The 18,016-nt window shown below is 38.6% G+C and overlaps 1 protein-coding gene and 1 long non-coding RNA gene across 3 annotated transcripts in view; one reads left to right on the top strand and one right to left on the bottom strand.

Moving 5' to 3' along the window:
- The window catches only part of LOC149828924 (uncharacterized), a 197,234-nt gene that overhangs the window by 44,189 nt on the left and 135,029 nt on the right, over positions 1–18,016 (bottom strand). The gene's annotated exons all lie outside the window — the stretch shown is intronic.
- Positions 1–18,016, top strand: part of LOC149828926 (protein ROOT HAIR DEFECTIVE 3-like) — a 90,181-nt gene that overhangs the window by 5,141 nt on the left and 67,024 nt on the right. For both annotated transcript variants that reach the window (XM_090017802.1, XM_090017803.1), the window contains 11 exons: positions 279–349; positions 437–500; positions 575–646; positions 725–772; positions 846–908; positions 1,007–1,063; positions 1,287–1,445; positions 1,592–1,660; positions 1,757–1,848; positions 10,577–10,655; positions 10,871–11,036. In XM_090017802.1, coding sequence (XP_089873928.1) covers positions 279–349; positions 437–500; positions 575–646; positions 725–772; positions 846–908; positions 1,007–1,063; positions 1,287–1,445; positions 1,592–1,660; positions 1,757–1,848; positions 10,577–10,655; positions 10,871–11,036 — 940 coding nt within the window. The remainder of the gene's footprint in view (positions 1–278; positions 350–436; positions 501–574; positions 647–724; positions 773–845; positions 909–1,006; positions 1,064–1,286; positions 1,446–1,591; positions 1,661–1,756; positions 1,849–10,576; positions 10,656–10,870; positions 11,037–18,016) is intronic.

The raw sequence follows: 18,016 nt of genomic DNA, 5'->3' as shown, positions 1-18,016 counted from the left end.
TTGTCCATATGAAATAGGCTTTTATTAATAATTGTAGCCATTTTTTATTTTATCTCAAAAAAATTTTTTTCGGGGGCGCTGCCTCCAAACCCCCGACTCACAAAAATACATTTTTTTTTGCTACACCTCTATTTGCCCCCCCCCTCACATGAATCCTAGCTACGCCCCTGATGAGAAAGCACTTATGATGTAATGCTGTCATTGTTCTGATTCAGCTTATCTAGTGGAAGTACTTCAATTTGCATGGCCTAATTATGTGGCATGCTGCTTGTTTTCAGGATGATACTGCATTTGAGAAGCAGAGTGCTCTTTTTGCCGTAGCTGTTTCGGATATAGTACTTATAAACATGTGAGTACATAAGTTCTTGACATGCTTTTTTTCCTGGTCAAAGTGGTGCACTTTTTGTTTACAGTAACTTGAAATGTTATGTTTTAGGCGCTGTGGTGACATTGGACGTGAACAAGCAGCAAATAAGCCTCTCATAAAGACTGTTTTCCAGGTGCTCTCCCTTTGTGTTATCCGACAGTGTGATGTTTTCACCTGCTAACTACTTCATTCATTTGGTAATCACAGGCTATGATGCAATTGTCATTGTTTAGATCTCGTAAAACAACTTTGCTCTTCGTCTTACGTGATAAAACAGAGGTTTGCATTTGGTGACATAGAGATACTTAAACTATAGTTTTTGCTTTCTTTGTCATTCTGTTTCTGTTTTGCATGCAGACGCCTCTTGAAAAGTTGGAAGCAGTCTTGAGAGAAGGCATACAGAAGGTAACTCATCAATATTGCTTGGTTGTCAACTATTGATGTTTCCATGCTTTAAACTATTTTTTTTATGTTTTAGATATGGGATACACTTCACAAGCCACAGGATCATAAAGACACTCCACTTAGTGAATTTTTTAATGTAAGTTTCTGTTTGATAACATGAATAGAGTTTTTGCATATAAAATGATTCGGCGGTGCCTCCTTGATTGGAACTCATCATTCATGTTCAACGTCCAGGTGGAAGTTGTGGCCCTGTCAAGTTATGTGTACGAGAAAGAGAAATTTAAGGAGCAGGTATTTTGTTTTACCGTTCTTACATGAGACAGATTTTATCAATGTATCTCAATTTAATGATCATTTTCTTATGCACTACCTACCGGGCACAAGTGTTCTATTCACCATGGTTTACCTGTGTCAGTCTATGCTGGATTTTATGTGCCTTTGCCTGATTTCCAGAATTGATTTTTATCACCTGGTTTCATGGGAAGACCTGACAATTATTTGAATAATTATGAAGGTCTCACGTTTAAAGCCACAAATTCTTGTTTCTATTGCTCCTGGAGGGTTGGCTGGTCATATACCTCGTGATGTGCCTGCCTCGGGATTTGCTTTAAGTGTAGAACATATCTGGGAAGGTATTAAAAAGAACAAGGACCTCAATCTTCCTGCACTCAAGGTGTTTTATCGTTCCTGATTTTGATGTCCCTTATTGTGGATTTAAGAAATGGGTTATATCCCTTGTTGATTTAAGAAATAGATTTTACCCTGGATGTCTTCTATTTGTTCAGACTGAAGTATTCTTCTTTCCGCTCATGATCATAGGTAATGGTGGCGACTTTCCGGTGTGAACAAATTGCCAATGAGAAATTGTCTCATTTAACAGCTGATAAGGTATATAATTTACATTGGGCATTGTGGTCATTGCAGGTAGTTAGAATTAATTTTGCCAGTTATAACACGCTGTGCCCTGTACTACTATTTTAATAGGATTGGTGTGAGCTGAAAAGGGCTGCAGAAGAGGGTCTAGTAACTGGGTTTGGAGAGAAGCTCACCACAATTCTAGATTCCTGTTTGTCAGGGTAAACCGTCTTTGCATTTTCTGTTTTTTAAACACCTGTTGCCTCCATATGATTTTTTGATCTTATTCACCTGTTAACAGTAAAACTGTTTCAACCAACATAGCGAAGACAACTAATTAGGCCACCTAAATTGTTTGCAAATTGATCTAATTTAGATGTAGAGGACCTGTCTGGTCCGATCGTGTAGCGGCTCTTTCTAAGAGACGCGAATGTAATAACTAATACCTGATGGTCTTAATTTGTCTTGATATCTCAACTTTTCTTGAAGACTAGTTCAGTTGTGATTGATCATGATGACTATGTGCATCTTAAAAAGAAAAAATAATATGTAAACAAGCAAATTAGATACAAATACTGTTGGATTGTTTTTCATATCACGCAGTTTCATAATCATCATCATGATATAAATCAGGAAATATAACAGTATGAACATCATGATTAACAGACGATCGAAACAATAACAGGGAGCAAGCATATCGGTTTCCGCATAACACCAAAATCCAGACAACAGCACATGAACAACCAGATGCATAGAACACAATAAGAACAACGAAAGCATGTTAATACTATGTAAAAGGCTAAGGCGTACGAAAGTACTTCCCTTAGAGAAGATTCGCCCCCACATACAGTGCAAACAGGGTCCGGCGTCCTTCCCCCAGGATACAACAGCCTCGACGTTCAGAACCGGTGCACTCCGACGGATCGTCCTTCAAAGACAACCTCTTCGAACCAATGTTGCAGATAACCCCTTCAGGAAAAACTCAGGAGAGAGAGAGAGAGAGCAACAGGGAAAGAGGAAAAAACGCAGAGCCTTTCTTCAGAATGTTGTGCGTCTAGGATCTTCATAACCCCAGCCCTAACCACGCTTTTATAACCCACGAATGGTTACAAAACGTGGAAGGAGCCCGTTACAAAATTCGAGGAGCCAAGACCCGTTAACGAACTTCGAAGATTCGATATCCGTTACAGAATTCGAAGAGACAAGAATCTTTAACGGACATGGACTACGAGGAGAGTCTTGATCCGTTATCATTTCTCATAACCCATTAAAGCATCCAAATAAACACAGAAACTTTAGGCAAAAAGGTACTTTGGCTTTGATTGGATATGGCCCTAAAGGGCCAATTACCCGAACCCAAACCCGAGCCCGAGCCCGGCTCGGCCCGGCTCGGCTCGGCTCGGCACGGCTCGGCTCGGCTCGGCACGGCACGACGGGCGGGCAGGCGCGCGCGCGCGTGTGTGTAGTAGTCATCCCAACCTCTTGTTCTTAGGAAGAAGTGTAAGAGTTTACATGTAGGTTATAAAGCCTACAACGAACTCAAACACTGTCAATATGAGACTATTTCACGCCATCAAGTCCAACCTTTTCTAACAGCCCACGTTTTCCTTCATTTGAATTCTCTCTCCCCTCCCTTCTTACACCTAACATTCCCCCACAAATTCAAAGAATGAAACCGGGTGGAAACCAAGATGCAAGATAGGATAATCTGCAACATAACATATCATGCTTTCAGCAATGGTACCTTTCGGTTTGAACCACTACCTTAGTTGACTAACTTTACCCTCACAGGAACGAAGTAAACTGACGTCTTGAACTTGAACCTTTGGTGTAGGAGTGTCCATTAGCAACAACACGATAAAGATTCTGGTTGTAATCTTTAGGGGCGGCGCGTTAAAGGCCATGCGTCTGAATCATGTTTCATGAGTGACTTCAGGAATAACCCAATTCCTTAAACTGCGGCCACACAGTCACACTCACATAGGTGGGCTTCTCCAGAGATGCACTACTAACATCTCGCATAGAAGGCTTTGAACCCATTCAGAGTTTTAAGTCTTCCTTAACTTGCAGCTACAGCACCTTTCCAGAGTAAACAGGGGATCAGACACAGATACATAGTATCACATAAATAAGGTGCTATCCAGTTCACCCTACTGCTTGTTATTACCGCATTGAACCTACTTTGTGGGATCTCCACTCAGATAGGTTGGGTTGCTACTGCAGATGAACTACTGATGGATTTCAGTCACATCCCCTCTCTGGATTTCAGGACTAATGACTTATGTAGTCCTTTCGTTAATGGATCAGCTGTGTTCTCTTTGGATCCAACATAGTCCACAGCAAGCACTAACTGAGACACCAGTTTTCTTACAGATTTTATTCTGACTTGGATGTGTTTTCTTTGCTTTTGGTTATATTTTGTGCTTTTGATCTTTACAATTGTGGCCATATTATCACAATTCACAGATATCGCAGAAATTGGTTTGCTCATTAAAGGAAGTTCCTCATGAAGTCCCTTTAACCATTCAGCTTTCAATCCTGTGATATCTAAAGCATAGAGTTCAACCTCAAAAGTAGATCGAGACAAGATGGTCTGCTTTACTGATCTTCAGGCGATCGCCCAAGGTAAAATACATACCCTGTCACGTCATAACTCCCAGAGTTCATGGCTATCCAGCTCGCATCACTATATTCCTCAAGAACTGCAGGGAATCTCTTATAATGCAAACTCAAGGAAATAGTTCCTTTCAGGTACCTAAGTACCCTGTCCAATGCCTTCCAATGAGTGCGATTTGGACAACTTGTGTATCTACTTAATTTTGTCACGGAGAATGAAATATCTGGTCTCGTGCAATTTGAAAGATACATCAAACTTCCAATAATCTAGGAATACCTTAATTGAGACACAGGAACACCGGTCGTATTCTTATGAAGAGGAATAGAAGGGTCATATGGAGTTGCTACAGATCTTCCTTGGTTATAGCCAAATTTCTCAAGTACTTTCTCAACAAAGTGAGATTGAGAAATGGCTATCCATTCAGCTGAACGAGTCAGCTTTAAGCCTAAGATCACATTTGCAACACCCATATCCTTCATATCAAACTTACTACTAAGAAACGACTTTGTCTCATTAACAATTCTCATATTGGACCCAAACAATAGAATATCATCTACATACAGGCATAAAATAATACAACCATCACTTTTAACTTTGCAATAAACATATTTATCAGATTCATTGACAACAAAGCCAAATGATAAAATAACATTATCAAACTTCTCATGCCATTGTTTAGGGGCTTGTTTTAGTCCATATAATGACTTAACAAGTCTACAAACTTTGTTTTCATTACCAGGAGCCACATAACCTTCAGGTTGATCCATATAGATCTCTTATTCAAGATCGCCATGCAAGAAAGCGTTCTTCACGTCCATTTGATGGACCGAAAGATCATAAATGGAAGCCAATGCAATAAACACCCTAATGGTGGTCATCCGAGTAATCGGAGAATAGGTGTCAAAGTAATCTATTCCCTCCTTTTGTTTGAACCACTTGGCAACCAGTCTCGCCTTGTATTTGTCAATGGATCCATCTGGTTTCAACTTCTTCTTAAAGATCCATTTGCACCCAATAGTGGAACTACCACGAGGGAGGTCAACTAGTTTTCAAGTGTCATTAGAGACAATGGAGTCCATTTCACTCTTTATGGCTTCTTTTCAATGTCTTGCTTCAGGTGAAGCCATAGTATCTCAGAAAGTGGGAGGATCATCCTCGATAAGGTAAGTGATAAAATCACTTCCCAAATCATTGGTAATATGTGGTCTCTTGCTCCTTCTAGGTTCAGCCACTTCCTCAGACTCAATGGGTCTAGGATGGGAACAAGATGGTTCTACCCCCACATCTGTCATCCTTTCCACATGTTCGGGAATTGAACCAGAAGTTGAAGGTATATCTAAGGAAGAAAGATTCTGAGGTACACCAACTTTCATGGAAAATACATCATCAAAGAATGTAGCTTCTCGAAGCTCAACAATAGAGTTTACATCTATGCCAGATATCTCAGACTTAATTACTAAGAACTTGTAGGCATAGTTGTTTTCTACATAACCCAAAAAGACAGCATCTACGGTTTTAGGACCCAACTTCTTCCTATTGTGCTCTGGGACAAGTACCTTAGCAAGGCACCCCCACACTTTAAGGTATTTCAAGCTAGATTTTCTATTTCTCCAGAGTTCAAAAGGGCTACTGTCCTTATGCTTCTGAGGAACTCTATTCAGAATATGGCAAGCCGTATTCAGAGCATCCCCCCACATATAGGTAGGTAATCCAGAACTCCCAAGTAGAGCATTTATCATGTCAGTTAAGGTTCTATTCTTTCTTTCTGCAATCCCATTAGATTGAGGAGAATATGGAGCAGTAAACTCATGAACTATGCCAACAGACTTGCAAAATTCATCGAGTTTGTTAGAGGTATATTCTCCCCCTCTATCACACCTCAATCTTTTAAGTTTTCTACCAGTTTGTGTTTCTGCTTCATTCTTAAAAATAAGAAACTTATCAAAAGCTTCATCTTTTGATTTTAGCAGATACACATAGTAGTATTTAGTGCCATCATCTATAAAAGTGATAAAATACTTTTTATGATTTCTGGTTAACACTCTATTAAACTCACAGATATCTGTGTGCACCATATCCAATATTTCAGAATCTCTAACAATCGTATAAAACGGTTTCCTACATTTTTTGCTTGCACACAAATTTCACATTTTTGGGGTTTTATCAATGAAGTGCTCAGGAATCATTTTCAAGTTCATCATGCGTTTCACAGAATTGAAATTTACATGACCTAATCTATAATGCCACAAATCAGATGATTCTATGTTATATGCAACATTAGACATTGAATCAAAAGAAACATTATTTTCTAATTTATCACTGCAAACATGTTCAATACGAAGTTTAAACAAACCATCATCTAAATACCCCTTGCCAATAAATGTTCTAGAATGTAAAATAACAACTTTATTACATTTAAAGCTAAATTCATAACCCTCTCTAACAAGACATGAACCACTTAAAATGTTCCTTCTAACTACAGGCACATGGTGCACTCTATGTAAAGATAGAACTCATCCTGAAGGAAACTTCAGATCCACGTGTTCAATCCCTAACACTTTTGCAGCCGTTGAATTGCCCATGGTCACGGATCTGCTTGCAGCAGCCTGGTATGAGACAAAGACAGACTTATCAGCACAAACGTGCACATTAGCCCCAGTGTCAACCAGTCACTCAGTTGACTCATAAATGTGATAGAGTTGCAGGTTAACAGAAACATACCCAATACTGGTCCCAACGACCTCAGTCACCATATTGACTTGAGGCGTTCCGTCTGTGGCCCCATGAGCTTTGGCCTTCTTGGAAGGACATTCCTTAGCCCAGTGCCCAACCTGCTCATAGTTCCAGCACGGTTTGTTCTTTGCCTTTTTCTGGATTTTGGCCTTAGGTTTAAACTAGTTTTTCATTGCAAATTTCGGTTTTTGTCCCTTGCTCTTAAAAGATCCGGTCATCATGTTCACTTTAGGTTGTTCAGTTGGCATCACAATTTGTTTCTGGCTTCTGTGCTCTTCTTCAATGGCAATGGCTACCATAAGATCATCCAGGGAAATCTTCCCTCTACGGTGCTTGAGAGACATACCAAAGTCTACCCAAGATTTAGGAAATTTCTCCACGATGGTCATAACTTAAAACCTCTCAGAAAGTTTCATATCAGTCTCAGCCAAACTATGGAGCAACAGCAGAAACTCGTGTGCCTGCTCAGTGATCGACTTACCCTCAACCATCTGATATTTCAGAAACTTGGCAACGGAGTACTTTTCAAGACCTTGGTCTTCGATATTGTACTTTTTGTCAAGTTGATCCCATAGGCCCTTAGCAGTGGTAGCCGAGGAACAGTATGCATCGAACAATGTGTTGGACAGAGCCAACAGAATGCAACCACGGCATATACTGTCATTTTCTTTCTACTCTACAGTCGCAGTGACCGCAGCAGGGTCAGGGTCAGTATCAGAAACCGAAGGGCAGTCGAGTTCCAGAATAGATAACAGCTCTATCGTTGTAAACCAGATTTTCATGTGTTGCTGCCAACACTTGAAATTCTGACCAACAAACTATTCCGGCATACCGAACATGTCCACTTTTGGTACAAAAGCAGAAGAAGTCAACATGCTTAGAATCTTCTCTGAGATTGTTGGATCGTTTTTCAGATCACACAGTTTCACAATCATCATCATGATATAAAACATGATATAAATTAGGAAATATAACAGTATGAACATCATGATTAACAAACGATCGAAACAATAACAGGGAGCAAGCATATCGGTTTCCGCATAACACTAAAATCCAGACAACAGCACATGAACAATCAGATGCATAGAACACAATAAGAACAACGAAAGCATGTTAATACTATGTAAAAGGCTAAGGCGTACAAAAGTACTCCCCTTAGAAAAGATTTGCCCCCACATACAGTGCAAACAGGGTCCGGCGTCCTTCCCCCAGGATACAATAGCCTCGACGATCAGAACCAGTGCACTTCGACGGATCGTCCTTCGAAGACAACCTCTTCGAACCGATGTTGCAAATAACCCCTTCAGGGAAAACTCAGGAGAGAGAGAGAGAGCAACAGAGAAAGAGGAAAAAACGCAGAGCCTTTCTTCAGAATGTTGTGCGTCTAGGATCTTCGTAACCCCAGCCCTAACCACGCTTTTATAACCCACAAACGGTTACAAAACGTGGAAGGAGCCCGTTACAAAATCTGAGGCGCCAAGACTCGTTAACGGACTTTGAAGATTCGAGAGATCCGTTACGGAATCTGAAGAAACAAGACTCTTTAATGGACACGAACTACGAGGAGAGTCTTGATCCGTTATCATTTCTCATAACCCATTAAAGCATCCAAATAAACACAGAAACTTTGGGCAAAAAGGTACTTTGGCCTTGATTGGATATGGCCCTAAAGGGCCAATTACCCGAACCCGAACCGTCCCGGCACGGCACGGCGGGCGGGCGCGCACGTGCGTGTGTGTGGTAGTCATCCCAACCTCTTGTTCTTAGGAACAAGTGTAAGAGTTTACATGTAGGTTATAAAGCCTACAACGAACTCAAAAACCGTCAATATGGGACTATTCCACGCCATCAAGTCCAACCTTTTCTAACAGCCCACGTTTTCCTTCATTTGAATTCTCTCTCCCCTCCCTTTCTTATACCTAACAAATACCCACTAAATAATGAGTAATGAATGTTTTTCGTATTTCAGTTGGAGCAGCACAACATAATGCCAAGACCTGTAAACACTGCTGTTTAAGACTGGACTCGGCCTGTTATGCATATTTATATATTCCTTTATCTACTATCTCCTCCTGAATCAATAGGAAGAGTAACAAGTCATAATTATATAATCCGCATTTGGCTTCTTCTGCTCCCAGTGGATAAATATCGAAAATAATGTGCTTGTGCTTGTGTGTGTTTTTGGGGTTCTCTCTCTCTCCCTCTATATATATTATATATGTATGTATGTATATAGGGTAATGTATTGCCTCTGGATGTACCATGCATGGGTTGTTTTGATCCAATTTGACCTCATGGATGGATTCAGCATGTTCAAAATAGTGGGAACCATCTTTTGGATAATGTTTTTTTTTTATGAAAAAACACAATTTTATGACTTGGGAAAGTACCGTAACATTGTAGTTGATTTTTCAAGCCTTGTAAAATTCTGCCTATGTGTTGTAATCGAGTTCCCACTAAGATGTAGATCACATCTGTAAGGTTAGTCATGAAAAACAAAAAAAGCAAAAAAGCAAAAAAAAAGAGGCATTTGTAGGTAATGGCGACAATGGCATATAAAGGCCCATATATATGCATGCAGATATATAAGAAAACCTATGTCACATGGGTGCGGGTGCGACACAGGTGTGGCCCAATTTCAAAAAAATTTGGACACGGGGACTCGGCTATATATATTTTTTTAAATTTATATAATTATATATATAACAATAAATTAACACATAAAGATTGTAAATTTTAAAGCAAAAATAAACAAATACACTTTTATAGTCTTGGCTTCTCTATTTCTGGTTGTGAGAGAGTGCTTGCATGTGATAATTTAAAAATAAGGACACATGCATAAAATATAAGTGAAACATTAAAGATTCGATTAAAGTTTTTTCTAGTTATATTAGCATTGCTGTTATATTGTCATAGGGATGGAAGCATGAAATTGTTTCTAAATTCATAAGATTTTCTTTTATTGTTCAGTAATATCATAAAGTAGCCGACTTGTGCTATTACAGTGAAGACTCATGAGTTGTGGAGTCTGATTCAGAGATTTTTTTGCCCTTACAGAAGGGGTCCGGGGGCTCCCCCCGATGCGGGCTGGGTGCGTTGTAGAGCCATATTTTTTTTTTTGGCTTATGTTTGACACCCAGTTTCTTATGGATCAGACGCGATTTGTTTAGGTTTAGGGCTTATGTACAAAGACTTAATGGGAACTCTTATATTTGTAAAATTTGTTATATAAATATATATTTTTTATTTTTTATACTTTTTTGCCTTAAAATGGATAAAAATAAACTTGGTCAAAGTTGACCGAGTCCAAAAAGTGGACAGACTCGGTCCGAGTGCGTTGACCGAGTCCAACACTTGTTGACCATGTTCATCCCATGTCGATGCGTGTGTGTCGACCTCCTAGCCGAGTCCGTGTGACATAGAAGAAAACATATTGTGATGCAATATATTTTTTTATTTCAGTTATACTATCAATACTAATAGATAATTGACATATAAGTTGGCATAGATTAGTGTATTGATTGACTGCTTTCAGGTCATCTGAATTGTTCAATGTTAGGCCAAGAATCGGAACCTAACTCATATTTTTGCTTCAACAGGTATGATAAGGAGGCTATTTATTATGATGAAAGTGTTGGACAGCCAAAGCGCCAAAAGTTGGAATCCAAAGCACTAAGTGTAATCTTAAAAATAAATTCTCGTCTTAGAATTTGGAAGTTTTCATTTCTTCTTGAAGCTTGGAACTATAGACATCCTTAGAAATTTGATGATCAATAATATGCGTAGAATTGGATTAAGGTTCACTTTAAACTCCCATCCATGCTATCATGTAGAAATCTCATGCACTCTATTTACTAATTATATGGTTAATCACTTATGCCTTATTTTTGTAGCTTTTCTATCCTGCATATCAATCTGTGCTGGGGCACCTAAGGACTAGAACTCTAGACAGTTTTAAAAATGACTTTGATCGAGCTCTACAACAAGGTGGAGATTTTGCTGCGGCGGCTGAAAATTGTGCCATTCATTGCATGTCAGAATTTGATCAAGGATGTGCAGGTAGTTACCAGGAAAATTCTCCTTTTAGTCTACTTACAAAAAAAATGTTGTTCCGATTTCTTTACCATAAAATTTACAGGTTTGAATTTTACTAATTTGGGTTCTCCTTCCCAATGTTTTTTATCTATGTATGCTGCAACTATAATGCTCCCTTTCTTCTATTGGCACATGTATGCACACATGCACGTACAGTGTTTCTCAAAGAGAGTTGATAACAATGTTGTGAAAAGGGTTGAGGCATAGCGAAGCACTCCACCAAAAATGAAGCGAGACGTAAGCCTCGAGGCGTAAAGCGTAAGCTTCAAAAATGTATTTCTAAAAGTTTTTAAATTAATATATATATATATATATATATATAATACAAATAAATAAAAAATGCTTTATTCATGAAGCAATAACTAATATAAAATAAGAAATATCAAATAAATACTGAAAATATGAGAATAACATGTAAACGGAAAATATGAGAAATCTCTCTAAGTGTCTAACAAATACAATATGTGCATTCAATAAAAATTTATCAAAATCACTAACAATCAATTTCCTCAACATCATCATATAATGCACACAAATTCATCTAAAGTTCTAAACAAACATTAAACTAAATTTTCATGCATGCTTGTTTGAAAAATTAGCTTTATCAAACTATTAAAATCACACATAATAATCCATATCTACATTTGGTCTCACAAACAAAAAAACAAACATTTTTATTAAACAAAAAAATATTTTTAACTTCCATGATCTAACAGTCAGTTACATGTACATACACACTCACATGCATATTTGCAAATAATTACACAAACTGAAAGTAACAATTTCACATGTATGGTTTTTATATAAACAAACTAAAGCATAAACAAATTAACAAAATTGATATACAAAATTTTTATATACAGTCAATTAATTGGAAAAAAATCCAGTCATTAAAAAGAAGGGCAGAAGAAAAAAAAAAGATGAAGAAAAAGAAGGAGAAGAACGTTGGAAGAAGAACTCAAAAAGAAAAGGAAGGAGGGGAGAAGGGAACAAGAAAAAGAAGAGAGGAAGAAAAAGCAGAACAGAGGAATAAGAAGGGAAGAAGAAAGGAGAAAAACAGAAGGAAAAGAAGAGACTAGAGAGAGAGATCCAAACCCACCCCTCTCATCGTGGTTGTACTTTTGAACAGGTACATTGCGTACTGCGGTGAGTAGGATGAGAGACGTGTAGTTGCCTCGAGCGTGCAGTGACACATGTTTGTGAACACAAAAATGGTGATGTTTTCACCCTCAATAAGTTGATCCCTCTCATTGTGGTTTTACTTTTGAACATGAATGTTACGTACTGTGGTGAGGAGAATGAGAGGTGTATGGTTGCCTTCAACTTGCAATAGAGCGTATAAATCACTTAATAGTGATGGCGTCACCTTTACAAGGAAGATGCTCCAGTGGGTCGAAAGACCAGAGCATATAGAATGGGTCTTCAGTTAAGTAACACCTGACGTACCCATTCGACCCGCTGACTCCCGCCGAGAGAGAGGACAAGATGGTATAAAACTTCTATAGATAGGTTGTTAACAATCACCCTACGGGCAAAAGACTCGGCTTCCCTAGTCATCAGAGTTAAGGAAAAAAATGCTACAAAAGATAACTTTCAGGCCACTTTTGCATAAGTTTGGATGCATCCACGGGCCACTTATGCATTTGGGGATTTACTCTCTTGGTCATTGGTCGTCCCCTTAGGAACATACTTAGTCAGTCACTCAGGGTATCATAAAACACATAGCTTAATAAACCCCAGACTGGTCTCGGTTGTTTGTAAGTTTCGTGCCTTGCGTGTACCCATCTGGCCAGCTAATATCGAAACATAGGTTAATCTGTTCACGTTATTTTTTTTATGTGCATACTATGACATGACTTGTTTATATGCTTAGTAGTTCAGTGTGCTACTCGTTTGAGCTATGCATGCTTGATGTAGTGTTGCACTAGTTAGTTAAAACTACATGAATAATTCGTTGTTTGTGATTAACCTACTCATACCAATTCTATGCTTGTAATAGTTATATAGCATATTGCTCTTCATAATTGGAATGTGGCACTTGTGATATTAAACTGCTACCTTAATTTCATTTATTTATTGCTTGACTGTTTGGTTGTGACAGTTACACTCTCAATTGGATAACTAAACACACCACAATGGAGCTTACACTTATCATCCATACTAACCCAAACCATTATTCATTTATTTGAAATAAAAATATTTTAGCAATAATTTCAAGAGACATATCAGAGTTATTTAAATGACATAAAAGTAAATAATATAAAACTGAGTCATGTTGTCCCTCTATGAATCGTCTAGCGAGAATGTGACACTCGTAACTCTCTCAGAAGGCAGTTGCTTCACTGATCACCTGCAGCTGCGAAAACCTTAGTAGGGTGTCAGAACCGAAATTGTGAGCATAGGTACTTCTAATGAAACAAGTGAGCATAACGAATACAAATAAGATTTCATGTAATCATTTAAAGGAAAGCACTTATGACAACTTCATAATTTTAATTAAGCATTCATGTAACAGGGAATAATTTCTAAGCATGAAGAATCATTAAGCAATAGCATGAATCACAATTTAAGTAAGCAGGACATTTAGCATGCATTAAAAATTAAACTTCATGTATTCACCATCATGTAATGATTAAGGGAACAGGTAAAATATGCATGTTCTAATGCATAGCAGAATTATGCATGATTTATGTGCAATGCATGAATACTTTATTATCTTTCATTAAAGTTTTACCTTTCCATATCATATCCTATTAAATGCATACAATTTAAGTTCCTATTTTTAATTAATTATCATTGCCCGTGGATACATCAAATGGGTACAAGCCCTGAGGTCAAGTTAGGTTTCCAGGGTAACTTAGCACACAAGTTGTATTTTTATTTATTGGGTTCCAAACTTAGCCCTTGACCGAATCACCTTCGAAACATTAGACCTCCACATCTAATGTCAGGGACACCAGGGATACCCCACGTCCACAAGTATCACTTCCTTGGAACCAAAACAATAGTTGTATCGAACACACCACCCCGAGGTCAAGTGGCGGATTCTCCCTAAAACCGTGACCAGGAGAAAGAACCTCAATATCGGGTTTAGGGAAAAAGTAAAGCACACAGAGTTTTTGTATCCACATAGTCTCCCCAAGATCAGACCTCTAAGATTTTCATTTTTCAGATGGGAGATCCCAGAACGTATATTACACTGTTCTTATTCATTAATTTTTTATTAAAATCCAATTATTGAGTTTTGCCATTCAGCATGCAAAAACAAAGGCAAAAGCTCACATCTACCCCTGCGAGAACCATCACGGGACTCCCGGTCGTGGAAACACATAGAACAGTGCAATATAGTGCAATAAAAATAAATGTGATTTTTGTGATGCATTTAAAAGTACATAAAGAGGGAGCAAATCATAACTTGCAATGTATGCAGTGATGTCAACATGCTTCCAAATGCATATTTATATATGTCAATTTAACCATGTGCATGATATGTCACATTCATATGCATGTGTTCACCATTCATGTGCATGTGCCTTTACAAAATCATTCCACATACATGCATTCACTCATGAATCATCTCAATTAGAATAAGTGAACAACTCATGCATTTATGTACATGCGAAACACATATCAATTCATGTATGCACATGCATTTGAAACCAACTTCATATAGTATGATGCTTAAGAATGTCACATCAAATCAAAGCATATAAATAATTCTAAATCTTGACGTGTCTTGAGAACCAAAATACTTGCACACCACACATTCTGGAAATTTATATGCACATTCAGAAATGCAAACATGTATCATGTATATGCCACAAAAATATTCATAAGCATGTCTTTGTTCAATTTGGCTGCATACTCAAGTCAAATGCATACTTTTATTCATGAACGAGTTCAAATTTAAAATATGTGAACACACACGCCATAATGTACGTGCCAAATTTCATGTATGCATATGCATATGCAAGCAGTCTTGCACTAATGTCTTAATCAAGCATAACATGTCGATTCTAAGCACAAGAGAAATACCATTCTTTCATTGATTCACCTCTAGCAAAATATGCATACAAGTACATAATCATGCGAATGCAGTAACAATAAACTTTCATGATCCATGTTTTCAATACATGCACATGTCCATACATTCACATGCGTAGAAAGAAGAACTAAATCTTTAACACATGTAAACCAGGGAATAACGAGAACACTTTTTATATGAAAATCTGTATATAGCCATATGCAATTTGTCGAGTCAATGAACTTGAAAGCAATTTTGCAAACCTAATCATCACCTAAGCATTGATCTTAACTATGCCAAAAAATCAGTTTTATAAGTTATAAGCATTGATCAAGCCATTCAAACTATATCCAGCGAGAACCCAATTCAAGAACAAAAAATGCAGATTAAAGTATATATATATATATACATGAATCTTGATCATAACCCAATATGAGTCCATTTTTTTTTGTATAAAAACCCCATACACATAATTTTTTTAATGTGTAGAGAACAAAAAACATCCATATAAAAGAGGATCTATGGATCCTCATCCATGTAATCTAGGATGAACACATAGAATCACTCTTTAACCATGGATTTGCACTAAATATTGCATGGAAATCAAATCGGAATTCGATTTCTCACAAGATTCAAAAGAAAGAACCTGTACTTTAGAACCGACGCTTGAAAGAAAAGCTCAGGGATGCCGATGGCGAGGAACAACTCAATCGGTGTTGTCATAGGTGTCTGCCGAACAGAGAAAAATTGGTAAACAACCATTCAACATGCCGGGTTATGCAACACGGTAAGTAAAAATGAAATCTCAGAAGTGCATAATATATATATATATAATGTGGTTTATTTGGGAAGTACGACCCCCACATATCTGAGCATATACCCTTATCAAAAACATCTTAGACATTTAGGGAGTTTAATTTGGAGAAATCCCCAAATATACCTCATTTCCCATGCTACTAAACATCCTTCTGTTCGAAATTTCGGAACATAGCGATTTCAAATCCCCTTTAGCATAAATCGAAAAGAACCCTCCTTTATCCCTAATTTCCCCAATTTGGGGTCCGAACTTGCAACGTCCCAACACAGGGTGACGTGCAGTAACTACTCCTGCCAGACTAGTGTAGCCCAGTTGGTCTCACCGAAAAGGGGGATCAGGCAGGGGCATCGCCTTTGCCTGTTGGCCGGAACAGAGAGGGGGAAAGGGTGACAGGAGACATCGGCCACCTGTCAACCCCCTGACAAGTCCCAGAGGAGAGGGCAAGGGCGGTAGGAGCCATCGCGATAGGGGCTATCGGCTTCCTGTTGGCCCTCCAATAACACAGAAGGAGAAAAAGACGGAGGAGAGGGGAGGTGCAGCAGCGAGCGTCGGCCTCCTGACGACCTCTCGACAAACACATAAAGAGAGAGGAGAAGGGAGGCACGGTAGGTGGTCGCCGGCCTCCTACTGACCTCCCAGCAAAACGCAAAAAGAGAGAAGAGAGGGGAGGCACGACAGGTGGTCGTTGGCCTCATGCCGACCTTCCGGAAAAATGCAGAAAGAGAGAAGAGAGGGGAGGCGCGACAGGTGGTCGCCGACCTCCCCATAAAATGCAGAAAGAGAGAAGAGAGGGGAGGCGCAGCAGGTGGCCGTTGGCCTCCTGCCGACCTCCCGACAAAATACAGAAAGAGAGAGGAGAGGGGAAGCATACCTGGAAAAAGGGCCAGCGTCGTCGGTCGGCGTCGCTGGTTTCATCACACTCAGGGAGCGAAGAGAAGGAGAGGAGACAAGGTGAGCGACTGCGGTTAGGGTTCTTCATTCTGAGAACCCTAACCCGTGCCCTCTTTTTTAAAAAATAAGATCGGGGGGGTTACCCGATTCGGATCTGGGTCGGGTCCATACCCGACCCAGGTCTGAGAACTTGGGTTTTACACATTCAATAAAAATTTAACAAAATCACTAACAATCAATTTCATCAACATCATCATACAATGCACACAAATTCATCTAAAGTTCTAAACAAACATTAAACTAAATTTACATGCATGCTTGTTTGAAAAATTAGCTTTATCAAACTATTAAAAGCACACATAATAATCCATATCTACATTTGGTCTCACAAAAAAAAACATTTTCATTTAACAAAAAAATATTTTTAATTTTCATGATCTAACAGTCAATTACATGTACATACACAATCACATGCATATTTGCAAATAATTACACAAACTGAAAGTAACAATTTCACATGTATGATTTTTATATAAACAAACTAAAGCATAAACAAATTAACAAAATTGCTATTTACATTTTTTATATACAGTCAATTAATTGGAAAAAAATCCAATCATTAAAAAGAAGGGCAGAAGAGAAAAAAAGATGAAGAAAAAGAAGGAGAAGAACGGAGGAAGAAGAACTCAAGAAAAAAATGGAGGGTAGAAGGGAACAAGAAAAAGAAGAAAGAAGAGAGGAAGAAAAAGCACAACATAGGAATAAGAAGGGAAGAAGAAAGGAGAAAAACAAAAGGAAAAGAAGGGACTGGAGAGAGAGAGAGATCCAGACCCCCCCCCCTCTCATCGTGGTTGCACTTTTGAATAGGTACGTTGCGTACTGCGGTGAGTAGGATGAGAGGTGCGTAGTTGCCTGGAACGTGCAATGGCACATGTTTGTGAACACAAAAAATGATGATGTTTTCACCCTCAATAAGTTGACCCCTCTCATCGTGGTTGTACTTTTGAACAGGTATGTTGCGTACTGCGGTGAGAAGGATGAGAAGTGTGTGGTTGCCTCCAACGTGCAATGGAGCGTATAAATCACTTAATAGTGATGGTTTCACCTTCATAGGCAAGATGCTCGAGTGGGTCGAAAGACCGGAGCATATAGAATGGGTCTTCAATTAAGTAACACCTGACGTATCCATTCGACCCACTAACTCCCGCTGAG

Source organism: Nuphar pumila, chromosome 9 (genome assembly GCF_984573655.1).
Source record: "Nuphar pumila chromosome 9, dmNupPumi1.hap1.1, whole genome shotgun sequence".
In the NCBI taxonomy this organism is placed as follows: Eukaryota; Viridiplantae; Streptophyta; class Magnoliopsida; order Nymphaeales; family Nymphaeaceae; genus Nuphar; species Nuphar pumila.
This window is presented reverse-complemented; position numbering and strand designations above follow the sequence as displayed.